Source organism: Crotalus tigris, unplaced genomic scaffold (genome assembly GCF_016545835.1).
Source record: "Crotalus tigris isolate CLP2741 ecotype Arizona unplaced genomic scaffold, ASM1654583v1 scf7180000019016.1132606, whole genome shotgun sequence".
Lineage (NCBI taxonomy): Eukaryota > Metazoa > Chordata > Lepidosauria > Squamata > Viperidae > Crotalus > Crotalus tigris.
This window is the reverse complement of record NW_024097330.1, coordinates 21,269-44,581: the sequence shown is the minus strand read 5'-3', so window position 1 is coordinate 44,581 and position 23,313 is coordinate 21,269. Positions and strand designations below refer to the sequence as shown.

Sequence of the window (23,313 nt, the reverse complement as noted above, 5' to 3'; positions counted from 1 at the left end):
CTAGGCTGGGCTGTGGGGTCCCTGAACAAGGGCTGGACGCTTGACCTTCGCTGCCCAAGACTCTGGGCAGCCCGCACCACAGTCTGGAGCACCCCCACGCGGCCTGAGAGGGACAGTGAGGGTCTTCCAGTGGACCATGTCTCGGTGCTTGCCCTGGTCCCACCCTCCTCTGCTGGAACCCTTGGATCCGCCCCATGCCTGCACAGGCACCCCTGATGCGAGCGATGTCAAGCTCGCCATGCCCACCCCAGCCACACCCACCCAGTAGGTCACACCCATGCTAGACACACCCACCCGGCCCCTGAGGGCAACCACAGTGCTGATGTGGCCCTCAATGAAATTGAGTTTGACATCTCTGAGTTAAGACATTGAAGGTCACAAAAACAAGTTATCTTTTACTAGGCTTTCTGTCAATTCCTGTATTAGAGTAACTACAGTTGTATATTTTCATCCACCACTAGATGTCAGCACCAGTTCATTTTTTCAGTTTTCAAAACAAACAATTACTTTCTTCTGTTTTCATTAATAATCTTTTGAAAAGAAAACTTTAACAAATTACACCAATTTCAAACTTAATCAGATTTAAGTCTTATATTCATTTCATTTCAATATATTTCTGTCCCCCATAAAAGTTTAATTTGCCGCTTCCTTCTGTGGGAGGATGGGGCAAGAGTCCCCCTCCTTCTCACTTTCAGATGATTTTTGCTTCTTGGATTTTTTTCCCCAGGAAATCAAATATCAAGTAGAAGAGAGAGAATCAGTATTGTTACCCAGTTCCAAACACGTTATTTACGATCAAGCTTAAATTAGTGCTTTTTTGCTTCGGCTGCTTGTAGCTTGGGCTAGATTCTGGAGTGAAGCTAGCTGTCAGATCCCCAAAACCCTCTTTGTTTCCCCTGCATAGTTATTCTACTTTTGGGGCCTGCCATTCTGCGGGGGGGGGAGGGGGAGCATGCTTTTGCTTGGGATAACTTTCGCTTTCTACTTTCCCTCCTGCCTCTATCATCTTAAGAAAAGAATATGTCTCTCTTATCAGGGAGACAATTACAGAGAAACGAAAAAATGAAGAAGACCTTCAGATGTGCGCCAACTGTACCAGTTACCTGCTCATTGTGTCACCTGTGGATTGTCTAGGTTTAAAATGGACATTATGACTTTCGTGGGAGAAGGAATATTGCTAGCTGAACTATACCATTTGCACGGGTTTTTCCCCAGATCTCGTCTTGACTTCCCTATTGTCACTGACCCCAAATAAAAGTATACTTTTGAGACAATCCCTGTTTCAAAAGCTCTGCTTTCTTGAGTGGTTAGTTGAAGTGGGTCCTTACACTAGCCTTTCTTCTGCAGGTTTCTGGAGGGCTTTCACCGAATGACCGGATTGATCGCCATTCTCCACAGTTGTTGGGGTTTCCCTCCTTCTTTGTTGCCTCTCTGGGACAACTTTAGGCCCATTTAAGGTCCCCTAACAGAAAAGAATCAGCCATAGGGTGCAGAGCCCCACAATTCTTCAGGTACTTGCGCTACTGTGCAAAATCAGAAGCCTTGGATTTAGATTCCAATTTGTCTGGAAAACACCAACTTCAAACAGACTGAAATACCCAACGTTCTATTTTCAGGAACCAAATACTTGTGTTAAGCTTACAAACTAGAGATGAATCCCCATTTCTCCTAGTGGTTTATCAAAAACTTATAAATCTTAATGATTGTGGAAGTTTCATTTCACTGTAATATATGCTTCTTGTTGACAGATTCATTGTGCCTTGCTGGATAAAAATTGTTTTCATTACTTCCTAGCTTTTTATTATAAATGTTATTTTTCATAGCAAGTAAAAGTTATTGCACAGAACAGGGAGCTCTACAGTAATTTTGTACTGTAATTACAATCACCAGCAACACTCATATTTACATTTTTGAGCAATCTGAGAAAGGCAGTAGGTCTTATGAGCTCAAAATTAAGAGTGGGTAGATTGGATTAGCACTAATACAACGTGTTGATGAGTATTGGATATGGTAGATGCTGATTCAGATAAGTGAATGACTTTCGGTGAGTCACTATTTTACACCAACTTAATTTTCAAACCTGTTGCAGGGCAGAATGAAAGAGAACTTCCATATATGTCATCTTGAGTTGTCAGAAAAAGAAGCTGGATATAATTGCAGTAAATAAAATAAAAAATAATGCATCCTAGTAAATACTTTGATAAATTATAATCTGATTCACCATAAGTAAGGCTCACTTTAGCCCTATGACAACATTGTTTTCCTCATACAATAGCAGAGGAGTTCTTCCAGTAACTGCTTGTCTGTAAAACTTAGTAAAAATTCAAAAAGTATATAAAATATTTTATATGTACTATTGAGTTTTGCCAAAATTATATTTTCAATTTGGATATTTCTATAGATTTTTGGAGCAGAATCATAAGAAATTACAAACATCTACCTGAAAATTAATGGGGGATAGAAAATGAAAATATAGTATTTTCACTAACACCCACATGAAAATAAATAAATTTGAAATCTTATTTTCAAGCAAGTAACATAATAATAATAATAATAATAATAATAATAATAATAATAATAATAATAATAATAATAATAATAATAATAATAATAATAACTGGCTGCACAAGACCAAGCCTTAAGGACAAATGCATATAAAGTCAAAATTGAGAAGACAGCAACAGACAGTAAGTGCCACCTATGCAAAGAAGCTGAAGAAACAGTGGACCATCTGGTAAGCTGTTGCAAGAAGATTGCACAGACTGACTACAAGCAGCGGCATGACAAAGTAGCAACAATAGTGCATTGGAAGATCTGCAAAAAATATCATTTGCCTGTAAGCAAAAACTGGTGGGATCATAAAATAGAGAAAGTCATAGAAAATGATAAAATTAAATTGCTATGGGACTTCAGAATTCAAACAGACAAGCACCTGCAACATAACACCCCAGACTTAACACTTGTCAATAAGAAAGACAAAAAAGTATGGATAGTGGACGTGGCAGTGCCTGGAGACAGCAGAATAGACGAGAAAGAACTGGAGAAGATAACAAAATACAAAGGCCTACAAATAGAAATAGAAAAATTGTGGCAAAAGCAAGCAAGGGTAGTACCAATAGTAATAGGCACCTTGGGTGCAATCCCAAAACAACTGGAGCACCACTTGAACACCATTGGCTTTGACAAATTCGCTATTAGTCAATTGCAAAAGGCTGCCTTACTAGGAATTGCTTCCATCCTGCGACGATATCTGTAATACCATAAAACATCCACATCTGCCTATCCCAGGTCCTGGGTAAGGACTCGATAGGTAGACAAAATGCCAAATCCAGTCTGAATATCTGGCTGACTGTGCGATGATACATAATAATAATATTAATAATTCCAGTCATTAGGTACAAAGCTGGAATAGTGGACTGGACTCAAGCAGAACTGGTTTACATCATTGTTCTTCTGAGGATAATTTGGCAGACACGATGACTAAACCATTGGGTGGTGTTCACTATGGAGAAGACCAGAAAAATAATGACAATGAATCATGCCCTTCATCCACGCAGTGACATTGACAGACTTTATCTACCAAGGCAAATAGGTGGGCATGGAATGCTACAAGTACATCAGATGGTTGAAGAAGAAAAAATGGCTTTGGAAGAATATCTGAAGAACAATGATGAAGATGCACTGAAATTAGTATATCAGGAAGGCTTACTGACTACTGGAGAGACCAAACTGGCCTACAAGAAAGACCAAATGAAGAACAGAATAGAGGCATGGGAAGACAAAGCACTACATGGCCAATACATGAAAAAAATAGCTGGGAAAGCAGATAATAATAAAACCTGGCAATGGCTAAGAGCAGGAAAATTGAAGAAAGAGACCGAGGGACTAATTCTGGCTGCACAAGACCAAGCCTTAAGGACAAATGCATACAAAGTCAAAATTGAGAAGACAGCAACAGACAGTAAGTGCCGCCTATGCAAAGAAGCTGAAGAAACAGTGGACCACTTGGTAAGCTGTTGCAAGAAGATTGCACAGACTGACTACAAGCAGCGGCATGACAAAGTAGCAACAATGGTGCATTGGAAGATCTGCAAAAAATATCATTTGCCTGTAAGCAAAAACTGGTGAGATCATAAAATAGAGAAAGTCATAGAAAATGATAAAATTAAACTGCTCTGGGACTTCAGAATTCAAACAGACAAGCACCTGCAACATAACACCCCAGACTTAACAATTGTCGATAAGAAAGACAAAAAAGTCTGGATAGTGGATGTGGCAGTGCCTGGAGACAGCAGAATAGAAGAGAAAGAACTGGAGAAGATAACAAAATACAAAGACCTACAAATAGAAATAGAAAGACTGTGGCAAAAGCAAGCAAGGGTAGTACCAATAGTCATAGGCTCCTTGGGTGCAATCCCAAAACAACTGGAGCACCACTTGAACACCATTGGCATTGACAAATTCGCTATTAGTCAATTGCAAAAGGCAGCCTTACTAGGAACTGCTTCCATCCTGCGACGATATCTGTAATACCATAAAACATCCACATCTGCCTATCCCAGGTCCTGGGTAAGGACTCGATAGGTAGACAAAATGCCAAATCCAGTCTGAACATCTGGCTGACTGTGCGATGATCAATAATAATAATAATAATAATAATAATAATAATAATAATAATAGTAATAATAAAGTTGGAAGGGGCCTTGGAGGTCATCTAGTCCAACCCCCTGTTCAGGCAGGAAACCCTATACCATTTCGGACAAATGGCTGTCCAGTCGCTTCCTAAAAACTTCCAGTGTTGGAGCATTCACTGCTTCTGGAGGCAGGTTGTTCCACTGGTTAATTTTTTTTTTATCTTGAAAATTTTTATTTTTTTAAAAACATACAATCATTTATAAAAATACAATAAAATTTTAAAATAGAGAACCCCCCCCTTACCCTCCCTCCCACCCCCACCCCCCCTCCCTTCACTTCCCAGAGCAGAATACAGGGTTAAGAAAAAAAAAGAAAAAGAAAATTATAATAATTAAAAAAAAGAAAAAAAAAGAGAAAGAAAAAAAATATCATAATTAACCTTTAACTCCATAACTTATAAAACAATTCTCTATAATATTTGATATTCATTCATAAAATAAATAAAACTTTTTAATTCCATATTTTTTCTGAATATAATCTATCCACCTTCCCCATACAGTAATATATCTTTCTTGTGTATGATCCTTTAAATAAGCAGAAATTTTTGCCATTTCTGCAAAACTAGATACTTTAAATATCCATTCTTCTAAAGTAGGCAAAGAATCTTTCTTCCAATATAGACCTACTAGTAACCTTGCTGCAGTTAATAAATTCAACATCAAAGTAGTTTCTTTTTCATTTAAGTCAACAAAAATAACAAGTAAAAATAGTTGAGGAGTAAACTTTATCTTTTTTCTAAAAATCTTTTGAATGTTCCACCAAATCATAATCCAAAAAGCCTTTACTTTTTTACAATTCCACCAAATATGAAAGTATGTCGCATCATTATTGCCACATCTCCAACATTTGGGCTGTATGTTGGAATACATACAAGATAATTTTTTAGGATCTAAATGCCATCTATAAAACATTTTATAAAAATTTTCTCTCAAATTTTGAGCTTGTGTAAATTTAACATTTCTTATCCAAATTATCTCCCATAAATCCAATGAGATCGGCTCCTGTATATTCTGAGCCCATTTAATCATACAATCTTTAACCAATTCTGTTTCCAAATCTAACTCTAATAAAACATTATATATTCTTTTTATATGAGCCGGACCTTGGTTTTTAATCTGAATAACCAATTGTCTATCTTCTAGTGTTATTCCCTCTTTCTTGTCTACAGTCCATCTATCCATTATTTGTAAATATTGAAACCATGACTGTAGAATATTTTGCTGCCTTAATACATCTAGGGATTTCAAATGCCAATTCGAACCAGAACAAATTAACAATTCTTTATATGAAATTTTATCAAAATTTGTCCCCTTAGAGGTTCCCTCAATTGCATGTCTGGGAATCCCCCAGATAGGTATTTTATAATTTAATCTATAATAATACTTCTTCCAAACACGAAGTAAGGCATTCCTCAAAATATGTGATTTAAAAGTCCGATCAACTTTCTTATTAAAAATTAAATATGCATGCCAACCGTATATTAAATCCCAACCTTCCAAAAAAAGAATATCCATATTTGTTAAATTAAGCCAATCACTTAACCAAGTTAGGGCGGCTGCATCATAATATAATTTCAAATTGGGTGCCTTAAGTCCCCCTCTTTCTCGAGCATCCTGTAATATCTTAAATTTAACCCTTGGTTTCTTCCCGGCCCATATAAAATTATTGATACCCTTTTGCCATTCCTCCAAATTTGCCTCTTTTTTAAGAATAGGTATCATCTGAAACAAAAAAAGAAACTTTGGTAGAACATTCATTTTTACAGCTGAAATTCTCCCCAACAATGACAATTGCAATTTTTTCCAATCTATTAAATCCTTTTGGACTTTTGCCCATAGTGGTTCATAATTGTTCTTGTACAATTTTCCATTTGAAGCAGTTAGATATACTCCCAAGTATTTAACCTTTTTTACCATCTGAAAACCTGTGGCTTTAATCAAACTTTCCATTTCTTTAACTGACATATTCTTAGATAATATCTTAGTCTTATAATTATTAACTTTAAAACCAGAAACATTCCCATACTGTGTTATAAGTTCTAATAAACCATCAATCGCCTGATTCGGCTGTTCCAAAATTAAAACCAAATCATCCGCAAATGCCCGCAATTTATACTCATTCTTCCTTATCTTTACACCCTTAACTAACTTCGATTCCCGAATCTGAATCAATAAAATTTCCAATGTTAAAACAAATAACAATGGGGATAATGGACATCCTTGTCTTGTCCCTTTTTGAATATTGAAATTCTCAGTCAATCCCCCATTTACAACAATTTGTGCAGATTGCTGCTGATATATAGCTTTAAGTGCATGTAAAAAATTATCCCCAAAATTCATTTTCTCTACCAAAGAAAATAAAAATTGCCAGTCCAATTGATCAAAAGCTTTTTCAGCGTCCAAAAAGATAAAAGCCACAGGAATCTGATTATTCTTATCCAAGTACTCAATTAAGTTAATAATTTGTCTAACATTATGTTTCATATATCTCCCTGTTATAAATCCTGCTTGATCACTATGAATCAAGTCTTTCATAACCTGCATTAATCTATTTGCCAAAATTTTTGTAAAGATCTTATAATCAACATTCAATAATGAAATTGGCCTATAATTCTTAGGCTCTGTAAGATCTTGATCTTCCTTCGGAATCAGTGATATAAAAGCTCTTTTCCAAGAAGGAGGAACTTGCATACCCAACAAAATACTATTAAAGAGTTCCTTTAGTGGCTCTATCATTTCTTCAGATAAAATCTTATAATACCTAGACTGGTTAATTGTTCTAACTGTCAGGAAGTTTCTCCTTAGTTCTAGATTGCTTCTCTCCTTGATTAGTTTCCATCCGTTGCTTCTTGTCCTGCCCTCAGGCACTTTGGAGAATAGGCTGACTCCCTCTTCTTTGTGGCAGCCCCTGAGATATTGGAACATCGCTATTATGTCCCCCCTCATCCTTCTCTTCATTAAACTAGACATACCCAATTCCAGCAGCTGTTCCTTATATGCTTTAGCCTCCAGTCCCCTAATCATCTTTGTTGCTCTTCTCTGTACTCTTTCTAGAGTCTCAACATCTTTTTTACATCGCGATTACCAAAACTGCAGTATTCCAAGTGTGGCTTTACCAAGGCATTGTAAAGTGGTATTAACACTTCACGTGATCTTGATTCTATCCCTCTGTTAATGCAGCCTAGCACTGTGTTGGCCTTTATTGGCAGCCAGTGATTGCTTGGTTCATGTTGCTTCATGCCAAAAAGAGAGACAAAGAGCTATTTATATCTTAGGTATTCAAATTTTGTTCCTTTTGATAGAATGTTTATTAAGTGTAGCAATTGAGGAATGAAACCAGTCATCTTGGTTATTTTTTTGAAGTGATATATGATAGAAAATGTTGAATTTTGTGAAAGTTTTTCTCAGATTGATTCTCTATATGTTGTCTATTATTCCTCGCATTACATCCACCAGGCAAGATACTGGTTTCAGTATAGTTCATGGCTTGTCTCTTTGTACTATGTGTGCATGTATGTGAGTATGTGTGCATTGATCTCTAAAAGGAATAGGGCTTGGGTTGGATACCATCTGGCCAGTTTTGACTCACTGCAGACATCATTGTTTTTTTTTTTTTTGTGCATCATTGTTTTTTTACTATTTATTTGGAGGAAAAATAAACCTCCTTTAATTGAATTATGTTCCAAAAGAATTGATCCTATGTATACAATATATTTGCTATCAGTGAACTGATTTCAATCTTAACTTTTGTAGTATTAAGAGAAAGGTGTTTTTAGCAATAGGTTCTTTTAAGCATTAGAATTGTAGATAATGAAACCCAAGAACCTATATATTTACTAAATGTGTGTTTATGGGATTAGATAATCAAGGCTAATGAAAGCCACAAACAGATTTAAATATTATCTTTCTTCCATTCCCCATGTAATCAAGGGTAGGACATAGAAATCTAAATATGGTCAAAGAACATCAATTAGAAGCAAAATAGAAACCAGTATTTTAGGCCATAATTTTGAGAGATTCCTTTAATTTCCTGTCTCTCTAGCTAGATTCTTGGTGATAAAATAATATGGTTATTTTATCTATTGTTTCTTTGGGTATCTTTCTCTTAACCCTACAATCTGTGTACTGCAAATAGTATTTCAGAATAATTATTATCTTGCTTTCAGTGCATAAACATGTTTAGAAGCCTGTTGAAAACTAGTATTTTTTTAAATCTTTGCTTAGGAAAGAGGAGTTGCCTCTGTCTTTGGCCATTCCCTTAACAACTAATTCCACTTACTATAGCACCTCTGCACCCAAGGCAGAACTTCTGATTAAGATGAAGGATATGCAGCAGCAGCAGCAACAGCAAAGTGAGGAAGATTCTGAAAATGAGTTAGACCACAATTTGTCTGAGAAGAAGGTAAGTTTATCATGAGATTTTGTTTTCAGTGTTACTTATTATTGGAAGCCATGGTCTTGAGCTGTCTAGTGGTTCTGTCTCAGTGTCTGTTCAGCTGAAATAAAATGTGATCACACCAAAAATTAAGAGGAAGAAACAGTGCTTAGTATCCAATATCCACAAAGTAAAAGAGAGAAGCTCCTATTGAAAGGAACAAAAAAGTAAAGTGATAGCATTAATATCTCTTCAGAATATAGAATAATTTACTAGTACTATACTTAGTAGGACATAGTATCCTTAGATTTCAGTAAGCCATTTGATAAAGTAGACCACAACCTACTCCTTGGTAAGCTAGAAAAAGATGGAATAGACAACATCACCACCAGATGGATCTGTAGCTGGCTAGCAAACCGTACTCAACGAGTAGTTCTCAATGGCACTACATCCACATGGAGAGAAGTAAGCAATGGGGTACCACAAGTTTCCGTCTTAAGCCAAGTACTCTTCAATATCTTCATCAATGACTTAGATGAGGGAATTGAAGGGGAACTCATCAAATCTGCAGATGACACCAAACTGGCAGGAAGTAGCCAACACCCAGGAAGACAAACTCAGGATCCATAATATAATAATAATAATAATAATAATAATAATAATAACAACAACAACAACAACATCAAGCACACTGAAGTCAAGAAAAAGATTAGAGGTGAATACATCAAGAGAGTGAAGAAGATCTTAAAGTCCAAACTCAATGGAGGAAATACCATAAAGGCAATCAACACCTGGGCAATCCCAGTCATTAGGTACACAGCTGGAATAGTGGACTGGACTCAAGCAGAACTAAAAGCAATGGATAGGCAGACCAGAAAAATAATGACAATGAATCATGCCCTTCATCCACGCAGTGACATTGACAGACTTTATCTACCAAGGCAAATAGGTGGGCATGGAATGCTACAAGTACATCAGATGGTTGAAGAAGAAAAAATGGCTTTGGAAGAATATCTGAAGAACAATGATGAAGATGCACTGAAATTAGTATATCAGGAAGGCTTACTGACTACTGGAGAGACCAAACTGGCCTACAAGAAAGACCAAATGAAGAACAGAATAGAGGCATGGGAAGACAAAGCACTACATGGCCAATACATAAAAAAATAGCTGGGAAAGCAGATAATAATAAAACCTGGCAATGGCTAAGAGCAGGAAAATTGAAGAAAGAGACCGAGGGACTAATTCTGGCTGCAAAAGACCAAGCCTTAAGGACAAATGCATATAAAGTCAAAATTGAGAAGACAGCAACAGACAGTAAGTGCCGCCTATGCAAAGAAGCTGAAGAAACAGTGGACCACCTGGTAAGCTGTTGCAAGAAGATTGCACAGACTGACTACAAGCAGCGGCATGACAAAGTAGCAACAATGGTGCATTGGAAGATCTGCAAAAAATATCATTTGCCTGTAACAAAAACTGGTGGGATCATAAAATAGAGAAAGTCATAGAAAATGATAAAATTAAACTGCTCTGGGACTTCAGAATTCAAACAGACAAGCACCTGCAACATAACACCCCAGACTTAACAATTGTCGATAAGAAAGACAAAAAAGTCTGGATAGTGGACGTGGCAGTGCCTGGAGACAGCAGAATAGAAGAGAAAGAACTGGAGAAGATAACAAAATACAAAGACCTACAAATAGAAATAGAAAGACTGTGGCAAAAGCAAGCAAGGGTAGTACCAATAGTCATAGGCTCCTTGGGTGCAATCCCAAAACAACTGGAGCACCACTTGAACACCATTGGCATTGACAAATTCGCTATTAGTCAATTGCAAAAGGCGGCCTTATTAGGAACTGCTTCTATCCTGCGACGATATCTGTAATACCGTCAAACATCAACATCTGCCTATCCCAGGTCCTGGGTAAGGACTCGATAGATAGACAAAATGCCAAATCCAGTCTGAACATCTGGCTGACTGTGCGATGATCCATAATAATAATAATAATAAAATGTTAGAAGGGACTTTGGAGGTCATCGAGTCCAATCCCCTGCTCAGGAAGGCAGGAAACCCTACAACATTTCAGACAGATGGCTGTCCAGTTTCTTCTTAAAAACTTCCAGTGTTGGAGCATTCACCGCTTCTGGAGGAAGGTTGTTCCCTTGGTTAATTGTTCTAACTGTCAGGAAGTTTCTCCTTAGTTCTAGGTTGCTTCTCTCCTTAATTAGTTTCCACCTGTTTCTTCTTGTCCTGCCCTCAGGCACTTTGGAGAATAGCCTGACTCCCTCTTCTTTGTGGCAGCCGCTGAGATATTGGAACATTGCTATTATGTCCCCCCTCGTCCTTCTCTTTGTTAAACTAGACATACCCAATTCCAGCAACTGTTCCTCATATGTTTTAGCCTCCAGTCCCCTAATCATCTTTGTTGCTCTTCTCTGTTATCTTTCTAGAGTCTCAGCATCTTTTTTACATCGTGGTGACCAAAACTGGATGCAGTATACAATTACCAAGGCATTGTAAAGTGATATTAATACTTCATGTGATCTTGATTCTATCCCTCTGTTAATGCAGCCCAGCACTGAGTTGGCTTTTTTGGCAGCTGCAGCACACTGCTGGCTCATATTTAAGTGATTGTCCACTAGGACTCCCAAATCCCTCTCACAGTTACTACTATTGAGCAAGGTACCCCCTATACCAGTGATGGCAAACCTTTTAAAGACCGAGTGCTCAAACTGCAACCCAAAACCCACTTATGCATCGTCGGGTGCTGGGTGGGTGTGACCCATTGGGTGGGTGTGGCTATGGTGGTAATGGCAAACTGGGTGGGACTAAAAAGTTCAATCAATCAGTTCCAACTTTGCAAGATCTTTTTTTCCCGTGAGAAGTTGAAATTGACTGATTGATTGAACCTTTTTTTTTTTTTTTTTTGCACATGGTGGCAGAGCCTAAAGCAAAAAGGTTTTATAAAATCCAGCTGAAGGCCTAGGACTGGGGCGATGGCATGCGTGCCCATAGAGAGGGCTCTGAGTGCTGCCTCTGGCACCTGTGCCATAGGTTCGCCACCACTGCTCTATACTATACCTGTACAAACTTAAAAAATGGGCCCTGTCCAACAAAATGAGTTTCAATGTGGAGAAAAGCAAAGTTGTACATTTAGGCACGAAAAATCAAAGGTACAAGTACAGATTGGGCAAGACCTGGCTTAAAAACAGTAACTGTGAGAGGGACCTTGGAGTCCTAGTGGACGATCACTTGACTATGAGCCAGTAATGTGCAGCAGTAGCTAAAAAACTAATACAATCCTGGGTTGTATAAACAGAGGCATGGAATCAAGATCACATGAAATATTAGTACTGCTTTATAAAACCCTAGTAAGATCACACCTGGAATACTGCAGCCAATTTTGGTCACCATATCACAAAAAAGATGTTGAGAGTTTGGAAAAAAAATTCAGAGAAAAGCAACTAAGATGATGAAAGGCCTGGAAACTAAAACAAAGAACAGCTGCAGGACTTGGGTTTGGCTATTCTAAAGAAAAGAAGAAATAGGGGAGACATGATAGCAGTATTCAAGTATTTGAGGGGCTGCCACAAAGAAGAGGGGGTCACATTATTCATCAAAGCATCAGAGGGCAGGACAAGAAACAATGGTTGGAAACTGATCAAAGAGAGAAGCAACATGGAACTAAGGAGAAACTTCCTGATAGTGAGGACAATTAACCAGTGGAACAGCAGAAATTGTGGCTGCTCCATCATTGGAGATTTTTAAGAAGAGGCTAGACAGTCACTTGTCTGAGATGGTATAGGTCCTCCTGCTTGAGCAGGAGGCTGGACTAGAAGACCTCCAAGGTCCCTTCCAGCTTTATTCTATTGTATTGTACTATGCTTATAATTGTTATGTGCTTAGAGCTTAAAGCATTGTTAGAGACCCCACACATCCACTTTACGGTCTGTTTCTGTTGCTCCCCTCTGGGAGGAGGTTTCGAAGTATTTCTAGCAGGACTGCCCAATTCTATAATAGCTTTGTTCCCTATGCCATCCATCTTGTAAACTCGTAAGATTTGTTTTTCTCGACATGCGCATGTATACATAACCCGAACAAGACTGTTGTTTCTCTGTGTCATATAATATATGTGGGTATATGCATAATTCTGCATTTATTTATTTATTTTTGTCATATTTATGTAGTGTACATCGGAGGTGGTGACCCATTGAGAACTGGATGCAACAAAATTTCATTTTAATGTATGCCGATTAGTATACATTCAAAGTGACAATAAAGTTATTATTCTATTCTAAAAGATACTTTTTAAAAAAAATATATTGTACATCACTGAATTGCATTAACTTTTAGAATTAAATCCTGTATAAACATAACTGAGAAAAAGTATTATTTAGTTCAACAGCATTTATTTCCCAGTGGACATGTTCAGAATATCAGTTATCTGATATTATCTGAATCAGCACATTTAGCTCAAACTCTGATGTTTGCTCACAGACTACTGTTAAGTACAACTGGTTGATGGACATAAAAAAGAACCTTCTTGGTGATCTTAACTCTAAGCCTATCATTTCAGAACTTCTAAAAGAAAATTCAGCCCTCCTGTTTAAGAACTATATTTATTAATCATTTTAATTTTTACTTAATTTGAAGTTAATGACAACTTCCAAATGAAAATTCTTTAAATTATTGCTGATTTTTATCTTGGCTCCAAATAGGATTATTTACAGATATTTATTCATGATATTTACTTTATTATTAGGTTATGATTTTTATTTATTTAATTTATCAAATTTCTATACCATCCTCCTTATCTAAGTGACTTTGGGCAGTTTACAAATAAAATAATATATAACCCACTTCAAGAGAGATATTATATATAGCTTTAGAGGCAGTATAAATACTTGTGACAAAATAAAAATATTGAAGTCCAAAGTTAAGAAGTGAGATTTCAGGATATCTGAAGGATGACTTAACAGATAACAGAATAATAGTCGAAAGGGACCTTGGATGTCTTCTAGTCCAACTGCCTGCTCAAGCAGGAGACCTTGTACCATTCCAGACAAATGGCTGCCCCATCTCTTAAAAACCTCCAGTGATGGGTTTCCCACAACTTAGACTGGCACTTGAAGATTGTTAGGATTTTGATAAATATAGATCCATATCCATTAACATTTGATTACTGAACTTAATTATGCAACACATAATATTGACAGTGGCAAGAGCAAAGGAATTTTTTTTCTATGTAATCAAGATAAAGTCATTCACAATACTCTTAACAAAATGATTAAAATATACTATAATATCCCTGCCAGATCATAATATGTAACACAATTGTACAAAATATATTCAACTGAGCATTAGAATTTTGGGTTTTAAAACTTCTCTGAGTTTGGTTTTTTATTTGCAGACATTTCCACATCCACTTGGTAATATCTGCTCCTTTTATAACTTTTCATAGTTCTCTTCACATGTGCATAAATCAGGAGAAGACTTGAATAAAAACAGTTGTTATCTTAAAAATAATTTTTGTAAAATAAATATTCCCCATATTAAAAAAATAATAGTGATTCTTCTCAAGTTTTATCTGTTAATATTTCCTATCTTTTAATACAAAGAATATAATTTTGCACAATTTCTGTAATTGTCTGAGATGCTGTGTAGACAGAAGTACAGTTATGTGGGAGTTGCTTTTGATTAGATGATTCTCATGGCTCAGTCTGGTTGTTCACAGTGCTGCTGCCACAAGGTGAGTCAAGGCACATGGGGGAGGGGAGGAGCTGCCCCATGCACCCTGCATCCGCTTGCCTCTGGGCCTCGCAACCAGGCCTCCCATACCCCGATACCTGCCTCGCCTTGGGGCAGTGGCAGCAACAGCCCCATCCTGCAGGACCCACGTGACCATTGCCGGCTCACATTTTCTGTGGCCACTAGCCGTAGCTCACACGCATCACACACCCCCCCCGGCCTCTGTTTCGCTGGCAGAGGTCTTTTCCTGAAGGCCTCTGCCAGAGAAATGGAAGCCAGGAGGTGACACGTGCATCAACCCAGGGCTCCATTATGGGCTGAAGAGGCTTTCCCTGAAGGCTTCTGATGGCAAAATGGAGGCCAGGGGGCAACATATGAGCGGTGGCAAGTGGCTGCAGAAGAAGTGGGCTGGCAGTGGCTATGCAGGCTCCTGCTAGACAGGGCCATAAGGCAAGACAGTGGAAAAAATAAGACACCCCCTGAAAATAAGACCTAATGCCTTTTTGGGAGGAAAAAAATATATATGAGACCAGGTCTTATTTTCAGGGAAACATGGTGTATATATAGTGATAACGGGATAACATAACATGTTCTGCTACTTTTAAGGAGTGTTTTTTTCAGTTGGACATCCCAATTCTCTTCCTTCAATTCTGTTATAATTTACATTGATTTGAGGGCACTTTTGTTTTTGTTTTGTGGACTATTGTTACATCAAACTATGATAGAGAAACATTTATGCAAATGCAATAAGATCAATATTACTTCTGTTATTCTCTCATTTACTTTTCCCAACCTATTCTATTATATCCATATTTCCCATTCCTACAATATACTTTTCCAGCTTTACTGAAGATCAAATCACTGGAAGAAAAAATCCAGCTTGCATTTTTATGTTTTTGCCACTAAAATTCTTTCTTATTTAGCTTACAGTTATTTATTCCTTGTCTTTTCTTAATCCCAAATCAGAAAATGCTTACAGCATGCCTTTATAACCATTCCAGTAAGAGAATATTAACAGCTGCTCTAACTATTTGAAATGACCGTATTTTGCTTGCATTGCTTTCATTTTTCTGAATAACAAAAATATATAGACTACTTTGGCAAGATTCTGTTATCTTGTGGTTTCATCATCTAGCCATTTAGAGTCATGAGATGAGTAGCCATATAAACCTAATAATTAATTGTATCTCATAAATTGAGCTCCTCTCTCTCTCTCTCTCTCTCTCTTTTTTTTCAGCAAGAGCTTATAGATAGCATTAGTCGAAAACTAAAAGTGCTAAAAGAAGCTCGAGAGACACTCTTGGAAGACATTCAAGCCAATAATCATCTTGGAGATGAAGTGGAGATAGTTGTAAAGGAGGTCTGCAAATCCAATGAATTTGATAAGTTTCGGATGTTTATTGGAGATCTAGACAAAGTGGTTAATCTCCTGCTATCACTCTCTGGTCGACTTGCCAGAGTAGAAAATGCATTAAACAACTTGGATGAAAATGCTTCTCCTGAAGAAAGAGTAAGGCATTTGTATTGTCATATGAGGAAGAACTGTCTAATTGCACCATGTTATTTTGTTTTTGCCAACTCAAGTGTATATGTATATATATACATATATATATATATATATACATATACATATATATACATATACTATATAATACATACACACACACACACACACACACAATATATATATATATATATATATATATATATATATATATATATATATATATATTCACGATTAAAAAGGTTAAAAATGTGAACCCTAGGGATATTCATAATAAAATATAAAAATGAACACTAGGGTAATAAAAACTAAAGAAGTTTTTAATGGGTTAAAACTATAAAAGTTTTAAAAAGCGCCAAGCTTTCGCCGTCACCTGCCGGCATCCTCAGGGCTGGCGTGCCAGAGAATGAGAAGGTCTTTTTATAGGCGTGCCGAGGTTTGCACTCGGCTCCTTGATCTTGTTATGGGGCCTGATTGGTTCAGCCGTGTGTAGTTGGCCTGCGCTTTTTTTCTCTTCTTAGTTGTATTTTTATCCTCGTCCGTCTCCAGTTCTCCCAACCTCAGATTAGCTGAATGGCAATTCCAGTTATTTCGGTTGCTTTCATGTTCCGATCTCCCCTCAGGCTTGGGTGGTGGTGGACGTTCCAAGTTCCTTTCTCCGCCCCGTTCTGTCCGGTTGCTACTTTTAGAGTCCCATATATTTCCGGTCTCAATGCTTTCGGTTTTAATATGTTTATCATCCTGGTAATCCCGTAAATTGTTACGAGTCTGGTATAGCGTGGGGGGGTATTCCGCATGGTGGAGGGGTCGTCTCTTGTTCGTTGTCATGCCCAGCTGTCTCGCACGTGTCTTACTCCGAGTGCTCAATCCTGGGGGTGTGTGCATAGTCATCGGGGCGCGTCCCTCCTGGTTACCGTGTTCTTCCTTAGTTCTCCCCTTTTTTACCTTGTTGGAAGCGCTCGCGTATGTTCTATGGGAGTCCTCAGGATCGTCAGGTAGGGGGTATGACAGCTCGATCTCTCGCCCCCTGCCGCTCTCCGACTTTCCTTCCTCCTCTCCAACGGTATGTAGGGGTTCATCATCAACCACCTCCCATGGTTTGTCCTCATAGGAGCTGATCGTTCCAGCTACATGGGGAGGTTTTCTCCTCCTTTCCCGACCAGCTGCGATGTTTCTTTTGGTGTGTGGGCAGGCCATTGCGTTTGGTGATTCCTCCGCATTTCCACCTGCCGTATCTTCCCTCATCTCCTCTTTGTAGCCGGGGGTCCGGACCTTGGTTCTTGTCCCTCCCCTGATCTTCTGGGATTGCGGCAGTCCCGCGGGGATGGTCAAGGTGCCTCGCGTTTGCTTCCTTTCTTTCGAATTGCACCTGGTTCGTTGGGCGGTGCGGGTGCTACCCAGATTGTTATCAAGCCGTCGGGGGTGTTGCCGCCGATTATTGGCACTCCATGATCTTAAGGCTAAATAGGATGGGCATAGGTCAATGTGCCTATTAATAGACTTACTGTCTGAGAGCCATGCTTCTCTAAGAAGGCGGCCCCCTTTGGTGTTATCATTTGCCAATACACTGACGTCACTAAAGTTAAACTTATGGCCTAGATCCACCATATGGGCCCATATTTGGGAGTGACAGTCTCTCCTTCTCACTGCTAATTCGTGCTCATGGACCCTGGTCTTAATGCGTTTAGCAGTCTCCCCAGTATAATTACATTGGCAGTCCGTACAGTCAATCCTATAGACGGCTGCTGATCTTTCGGTGCTGGGGAGCGGGTCCTTAGGGCGCATTATGGCCGCTCGCAGTGTTTGGTTGGGTCTATGGGCCACCTGTATTTTGTGTGGTGCCAGGATCCTAGCTGTGGCTTCCGATACGTTATGGATATAGGGGAGGGCAATACGTGTGGTGGCTTGAGGCACGGATTCTTGAGATGCAGGGTTACTCCGGAGTCCAGGTGGTCTCCTGAACTGATTAATGATTTTAACCGGGTAGCCGTTGCCTCTACATGTTCGGAAGAGGTGGTTTCTCTCTTCTTTTTTGGCTTTGACGGTGCTGCAGTGTGTCTCCACTCGTTTGAATAGCGTCCTGACACAACTGGCTTTATGGGCCATCGGGTGATTACTCCTAAAGTGGAGAATCCTCTCTGTACACGTTGGTTTTCGGTATACCCTGGTAGCTAGACATCCATCCACCTGGCGCTGCACTAGTACATCCAAAAATGCTAGACTGCCCTGATCTTCTTCCTCCATGGTGAATTGGATGTCCGGGTATACCGAATTCAGGATGCCCATAAATTCAGTTTTGTGTCTTTTCTTAATGACCGCAAACGTATCGTCCACATAGCGGGCCCAAAATTTTGGTTGGTATTGGGCCATCGCTATGTGTTCCAGCTGCTGGAGTACCATCTCTGCAACCACACTAGAGATCGGCGACCCCATAGGTGTTCCTTTAATTTGCTCATATATAACCCCCTGGAAGGTGAAGTAGGTGTTAAGACATATTTCCATGAGCTTTACCAAGTCCTCCGTTTGAAGGGAGTCCTGGTGTTGCCCATGGTCTCCTTGGTTAAGCCGGTCTCTTAGGACCTCAACCACAAGTTTCTGCGGGATGGACGTAAATAAAGAAACTACGTCAAAGGAGACCATGAGCTCATCCTCTTCTACCTTCAGGGTTTTTATTCTATTGAGGAATTCTTCTGCCGATCTTACGGTGGTGTCGCTGTTACTTGCCAAGTGGCCGATGCGAACGCTCAGCCACTTGGCAAGTTCAGAGATGGGGGTACCCCTAAATGCTACGATGGGGCGGAGGGGGACATTGGGCTTATGTATCTTAGGTAAGCCATAGAATCTAGCGAGTGCTGAGTCACCAGGACGGATCCTTCTCAGCACTTCTTCCCCCATCCTCCCCTTACGTTTGAGGTCATCAAGGAGCTTGTTAGTACGGTTTCTCAAAGTGGTGGAGGGATCTTTACTAACCACTCTATAGGCAGCACCGTCTTGGAGTAAATCCAATGCCTTTCTTACGTATGCCTCTTTGTCTAAAACGACAGTTGCCCTCCCCTTATCGGCTGGGAGGATGACAATGGTGTCATCTTTTCTAAGTTGGCTTAAAGCCACCCTTTCCTCTGCCGATAAAACTTGTTGGTGTCTGTGGCTCATAATTAGGCTCGTGACCTGTTGCCTGATTACATTCTTGGTTTCCTCTCCTATCCCAGTATGGTGTAGGGCGGGCTCTAATGCCGCCACAAAGTCCAGTGTATCCGCATCATTAAGGTTGTGTCCTGCATCTCGTTGCAGTAGGGATAACTGTGGCTGGCTTAACACCCTTGAAGATAGGTTGTGCACCACCCCAGGTAAATTGTTATTACAAGACTCACGTAATGAATTCAGCCTTTTAAGGAATGTTCTTGTCATGTGTTGAGTCGTCCGGGCCATGACTTGCCGAATATGCTGGTTTAGCATATTGAAATGCTGATGGTTTAATTCTGTATTACAGGAGTCTCGATAGCCTTGGATGTCTCTCTTTAAATTGCCTATTCTTCTGTGTTGGTCATTAATTAACGCATATAGTGTGCGTCGTTGGAATTGACGGGCGGCCTGCCAGCATTCCAAGGAGTCTACTGTTGGTTTTCTTCTTAACGAGTTTGGTGTTAGGTTCTCCTTGATACAGCGGTGGAGGAACGCCAGCTTGCAATAATTAGTTGAGATACGCCGTGCTGCCCTTTCCCATTTTCTGGCTCTGAGCAAGACTGCTCTACTATATTCACGATTAAAAAGGTTAAAAATGTGAACCCTAGGGATATTCATAATAAAATATAAAAATGAACACTAGGGTAATAAAAACTAAAGAAGTTTTTAATGGGTTAAAACTATAAAAGTTTTAAAAAGCGCCAAGCTTTCGCCGTCACCTGCCGGCATCCTCAGGGCTGGCGTGCCAGAGAATGAGAAGGTCTTTTTATAGGCGTGCCGAGGTTTGCACTCGGCTCCTTGATCTTGTTATGGGGCCTGATTGGTTCAGCCGTGTGTAGTTGGCCTGCGCTTTTTTTCTCTTCTTAGTTGTATTTTTATCCTCGTCCGTCTCCAGTTCTCCCAACCTCAGATTAGCTGAATGGCAATTCCAGTTATTTCGGTTGCTTTCATGTTCCGATCTCCCCTCAGGCTTGGGTGGTGGTGGACGTTCCAAGTTCCTTTCTCCGCCCCGTTCTGTCCGGTTGCTACTTTTAGAGTCCCATATATTTCCGGTCTCAATGCTTTCGGTTTTAATATGTTTATCATCCTGGTAATCCCGTAAATTGTTACGAGTCTGGTATAGCGTGGGGGGGTATTCCGCATGGTGGAGGGGTCGTCTCTTGTTCGTTGTCATGCCCAGCTGTCTCGCACGTGTCTTACTCCGAGTGCTCAATCCTGGGGGTGTGTGCATAGTCATCGGGGCGCGTCCCTCCTGGTTACCGTGTTCTTCCTTAGTTCTCCCCTTTTTTACCTTGTTGGAAGCGCTCGCGTATGTTCTATGTTCTTATTATATATATATATATATATATATATATATATATATATATATATATATATATATATATATATATATATATATATATACGCATAGGGGCTACAGTAATATATAAATATATATAGGAATATATTTAAAATATATAAATATTTACCCCTTTCCACTTTCAGGTCATTGGGGCTAAAAGCCAAAAGCTGGAACCTGACTTTTGGCTGCTTTTTGGCTCTTTTTTGTACCGGGGGCCGACCAGGTGTTGTTACTCTCCTTGCACTTCCTTCTATCGTTCCTCCGGATCACTCCTCCCACTCCTCCACTGCTAGCACCCATCTCCTCCAAAACCCCTTCATCCTTCTTTCCTCCCATAATATTAACTCTCATCCCCTTCCCCTTTTCATTGTCCACCCTGGGGGGATCCGGTTCTCCTCTGTCGGCAATACCAAGGTCCCTTCCAACTCTGTTGTTGTTGTTGTTGTTGTTGTTGTTGTTGTAATGGAGCAGAACAACAACAATCATTACAAGATCATTTTCCTGAAGACACAATTTAATTAGAGCTTGTAGAACTCTAAGAATAAAAAGACTCTCATAGCAGATAGTAAATTAAATCTTCATCAACCTTTTTGAGACGTGGGAGTGCTGCCATCAATTATACAATATATGTGTTACAATGTTCTACCAAATAATAAAATTCAGAAAGCTGCTTTGTCATTTTATTATTTGCTTGGGAAGCATGTAGGTCTTCCTAAGATGTTTCCTTTAAAACAATGATAGGAGAACGTTCATTATGGAAAAGAATATAAAGCTAAATGTATTAATCACTACAATTTCCCTGTTCTGTTCCCTTAGCAGATTCTAGTAGAAAAACAGAAATTACTCACACAGCAACATGAAGATGCAAAGGAGCTGAAAGAAAACCTGGATCGAAGGGAACGGATTGTCTTTGATATTCTGGCCAGCTATCTTAGTGATGAAAGCCTTGCTGATTATAAGCACTTTGTCAAAATGAAATCAGCCCTCATAATAGAACAGCGAGAGCTAGAGGACAAAATCAAACTTGGGGAAGAGCAACTCAAGTGCCTAACTGAAAGTCTCCAGCCTGAAAGGCCCAAATAATGATTCAATAATGGCAATAATCCTCAGACTTTGCTTTACATAGTTTTATTTGCAAACCTTGAAACTTCTTATAGTTTTTTTAAGACACAAAAGAAGTCAATATACATATGAGTACTGTTCCCTGATTCCCCAAAAGGGAATAAGAAAACTGTTAATTTTAGAGATTTTGAGAAAAAGAACTTCTATTAAGCAGACAAAACAACTTTTCCAGCACTATGATTGGGCTGGTGAAATACATTGGCAACATTGTACATTTAGATATAATTTTTAAAAAAGAAATTTTGCATGACATTAGTCCTTTCAGAATTATTTCAAAACCATTTGCAAGTAAGCTTTTAATTATATCCAATTGAACTATTTCAGAATGTACCAGTAAATTGTATATTTCTGTGGCCCTGTGAATTTTAATGTTGTAATGAAATATAACTATAGTTTATTAATTTATCACTTCAGTAGTGATGGCTGTAGCAGGAACAAAAAAGAAGAATCCAAAGGCAGAAGTTTAATTCCAAGAAATTGTCTTAGCTGAATGAAAAATTGAAGAATTGATTCTTATAAGTCTAAATTTGTAATGCAGTACAAAATTAATACGACATTTCATTAGGTACTATTTGCCAGGTTTAGTGAGTCATATATTTGTATGTTGTTCTGCATGCTCTTCATCTGTTTGTTTTCACCTGATGACTTTGCCTTTAATAATCACTGTTTGTCCTGTGACTGTACTATAAGAAGCTCGTTGTTTTACTTAGATTTACAGTTGGACACCTCAATGCTGTGTTTATATTAACAAATAATAAGTTTGATCTTATTTTCCAATTACATGTAGGGACATATTAACACTATAATCTAAAAAATGTTTTTAAAAAGCCCCTTTAAAATCTTTTACATGATAACAATGCAATAACTGTTGGTGTATTTACCAAATTATAAATAATGTTCCTTAATATTAATATATGTTTGTAATGAATAAAGATAATATTATATCTTTTCTATAGAGTATTTTTAAGACTTACTGAAAAATAATTTACTTAATACCTAAAACCTTGAACCATTCTGTACAGTACCCTTTTTTAGAAGTTAAATTAATTACACCATTAAAAAAGAACTTAATTGTGAATCATTTCACAAAAGTAGGTACAATTTCAGCTGTTCTGATTACTCTAGCAATAAAATCGTTAGCTATAGAAGGACTAACCATAACTGATTCCACATAATCATGTATTTCATAAGCAGATATCACTCAATCCTATGCATTTCTATTCAAAAGCAAACCTAGGACTCATGCAACAACACACATGTGTATGGCATTGTAATTATGAGTTCTTGATTGATCTCACAAATATCAATGCAAATTCATACAATTGATGCCATTTCCTTCTATAT

General features: G+C 38.6%; 1 protein-coding gene across 1 annotated transcript in view; it reads left to right on the top strand.

The window, feature by feature from the left end:
* The window catches only part of LOC120314877 (protein Shroom2-like), a 306,437-nt gene extending 283,519 nt beyond the window's left edge, over positions 1 to 22,918 (top strand). Inside the window, 3 exon segments of the mRNA XM_039358413.1 lie at positions 8,919 to 9,096; positions 16,056 to 16,328; positions 21,664 to 22,918. Coding sequence (XP_039214347.1) covers positions 8,919 to 9,096; positions 16,056 to 16,328; positions 21,664 to 21,930 — 718 coding nt within the window. The 3' untranslated portion in view covers positions 21,931 to 22,918.
* Positions 22,919 to 23,313: the final 395 nt, after the last annotated feature.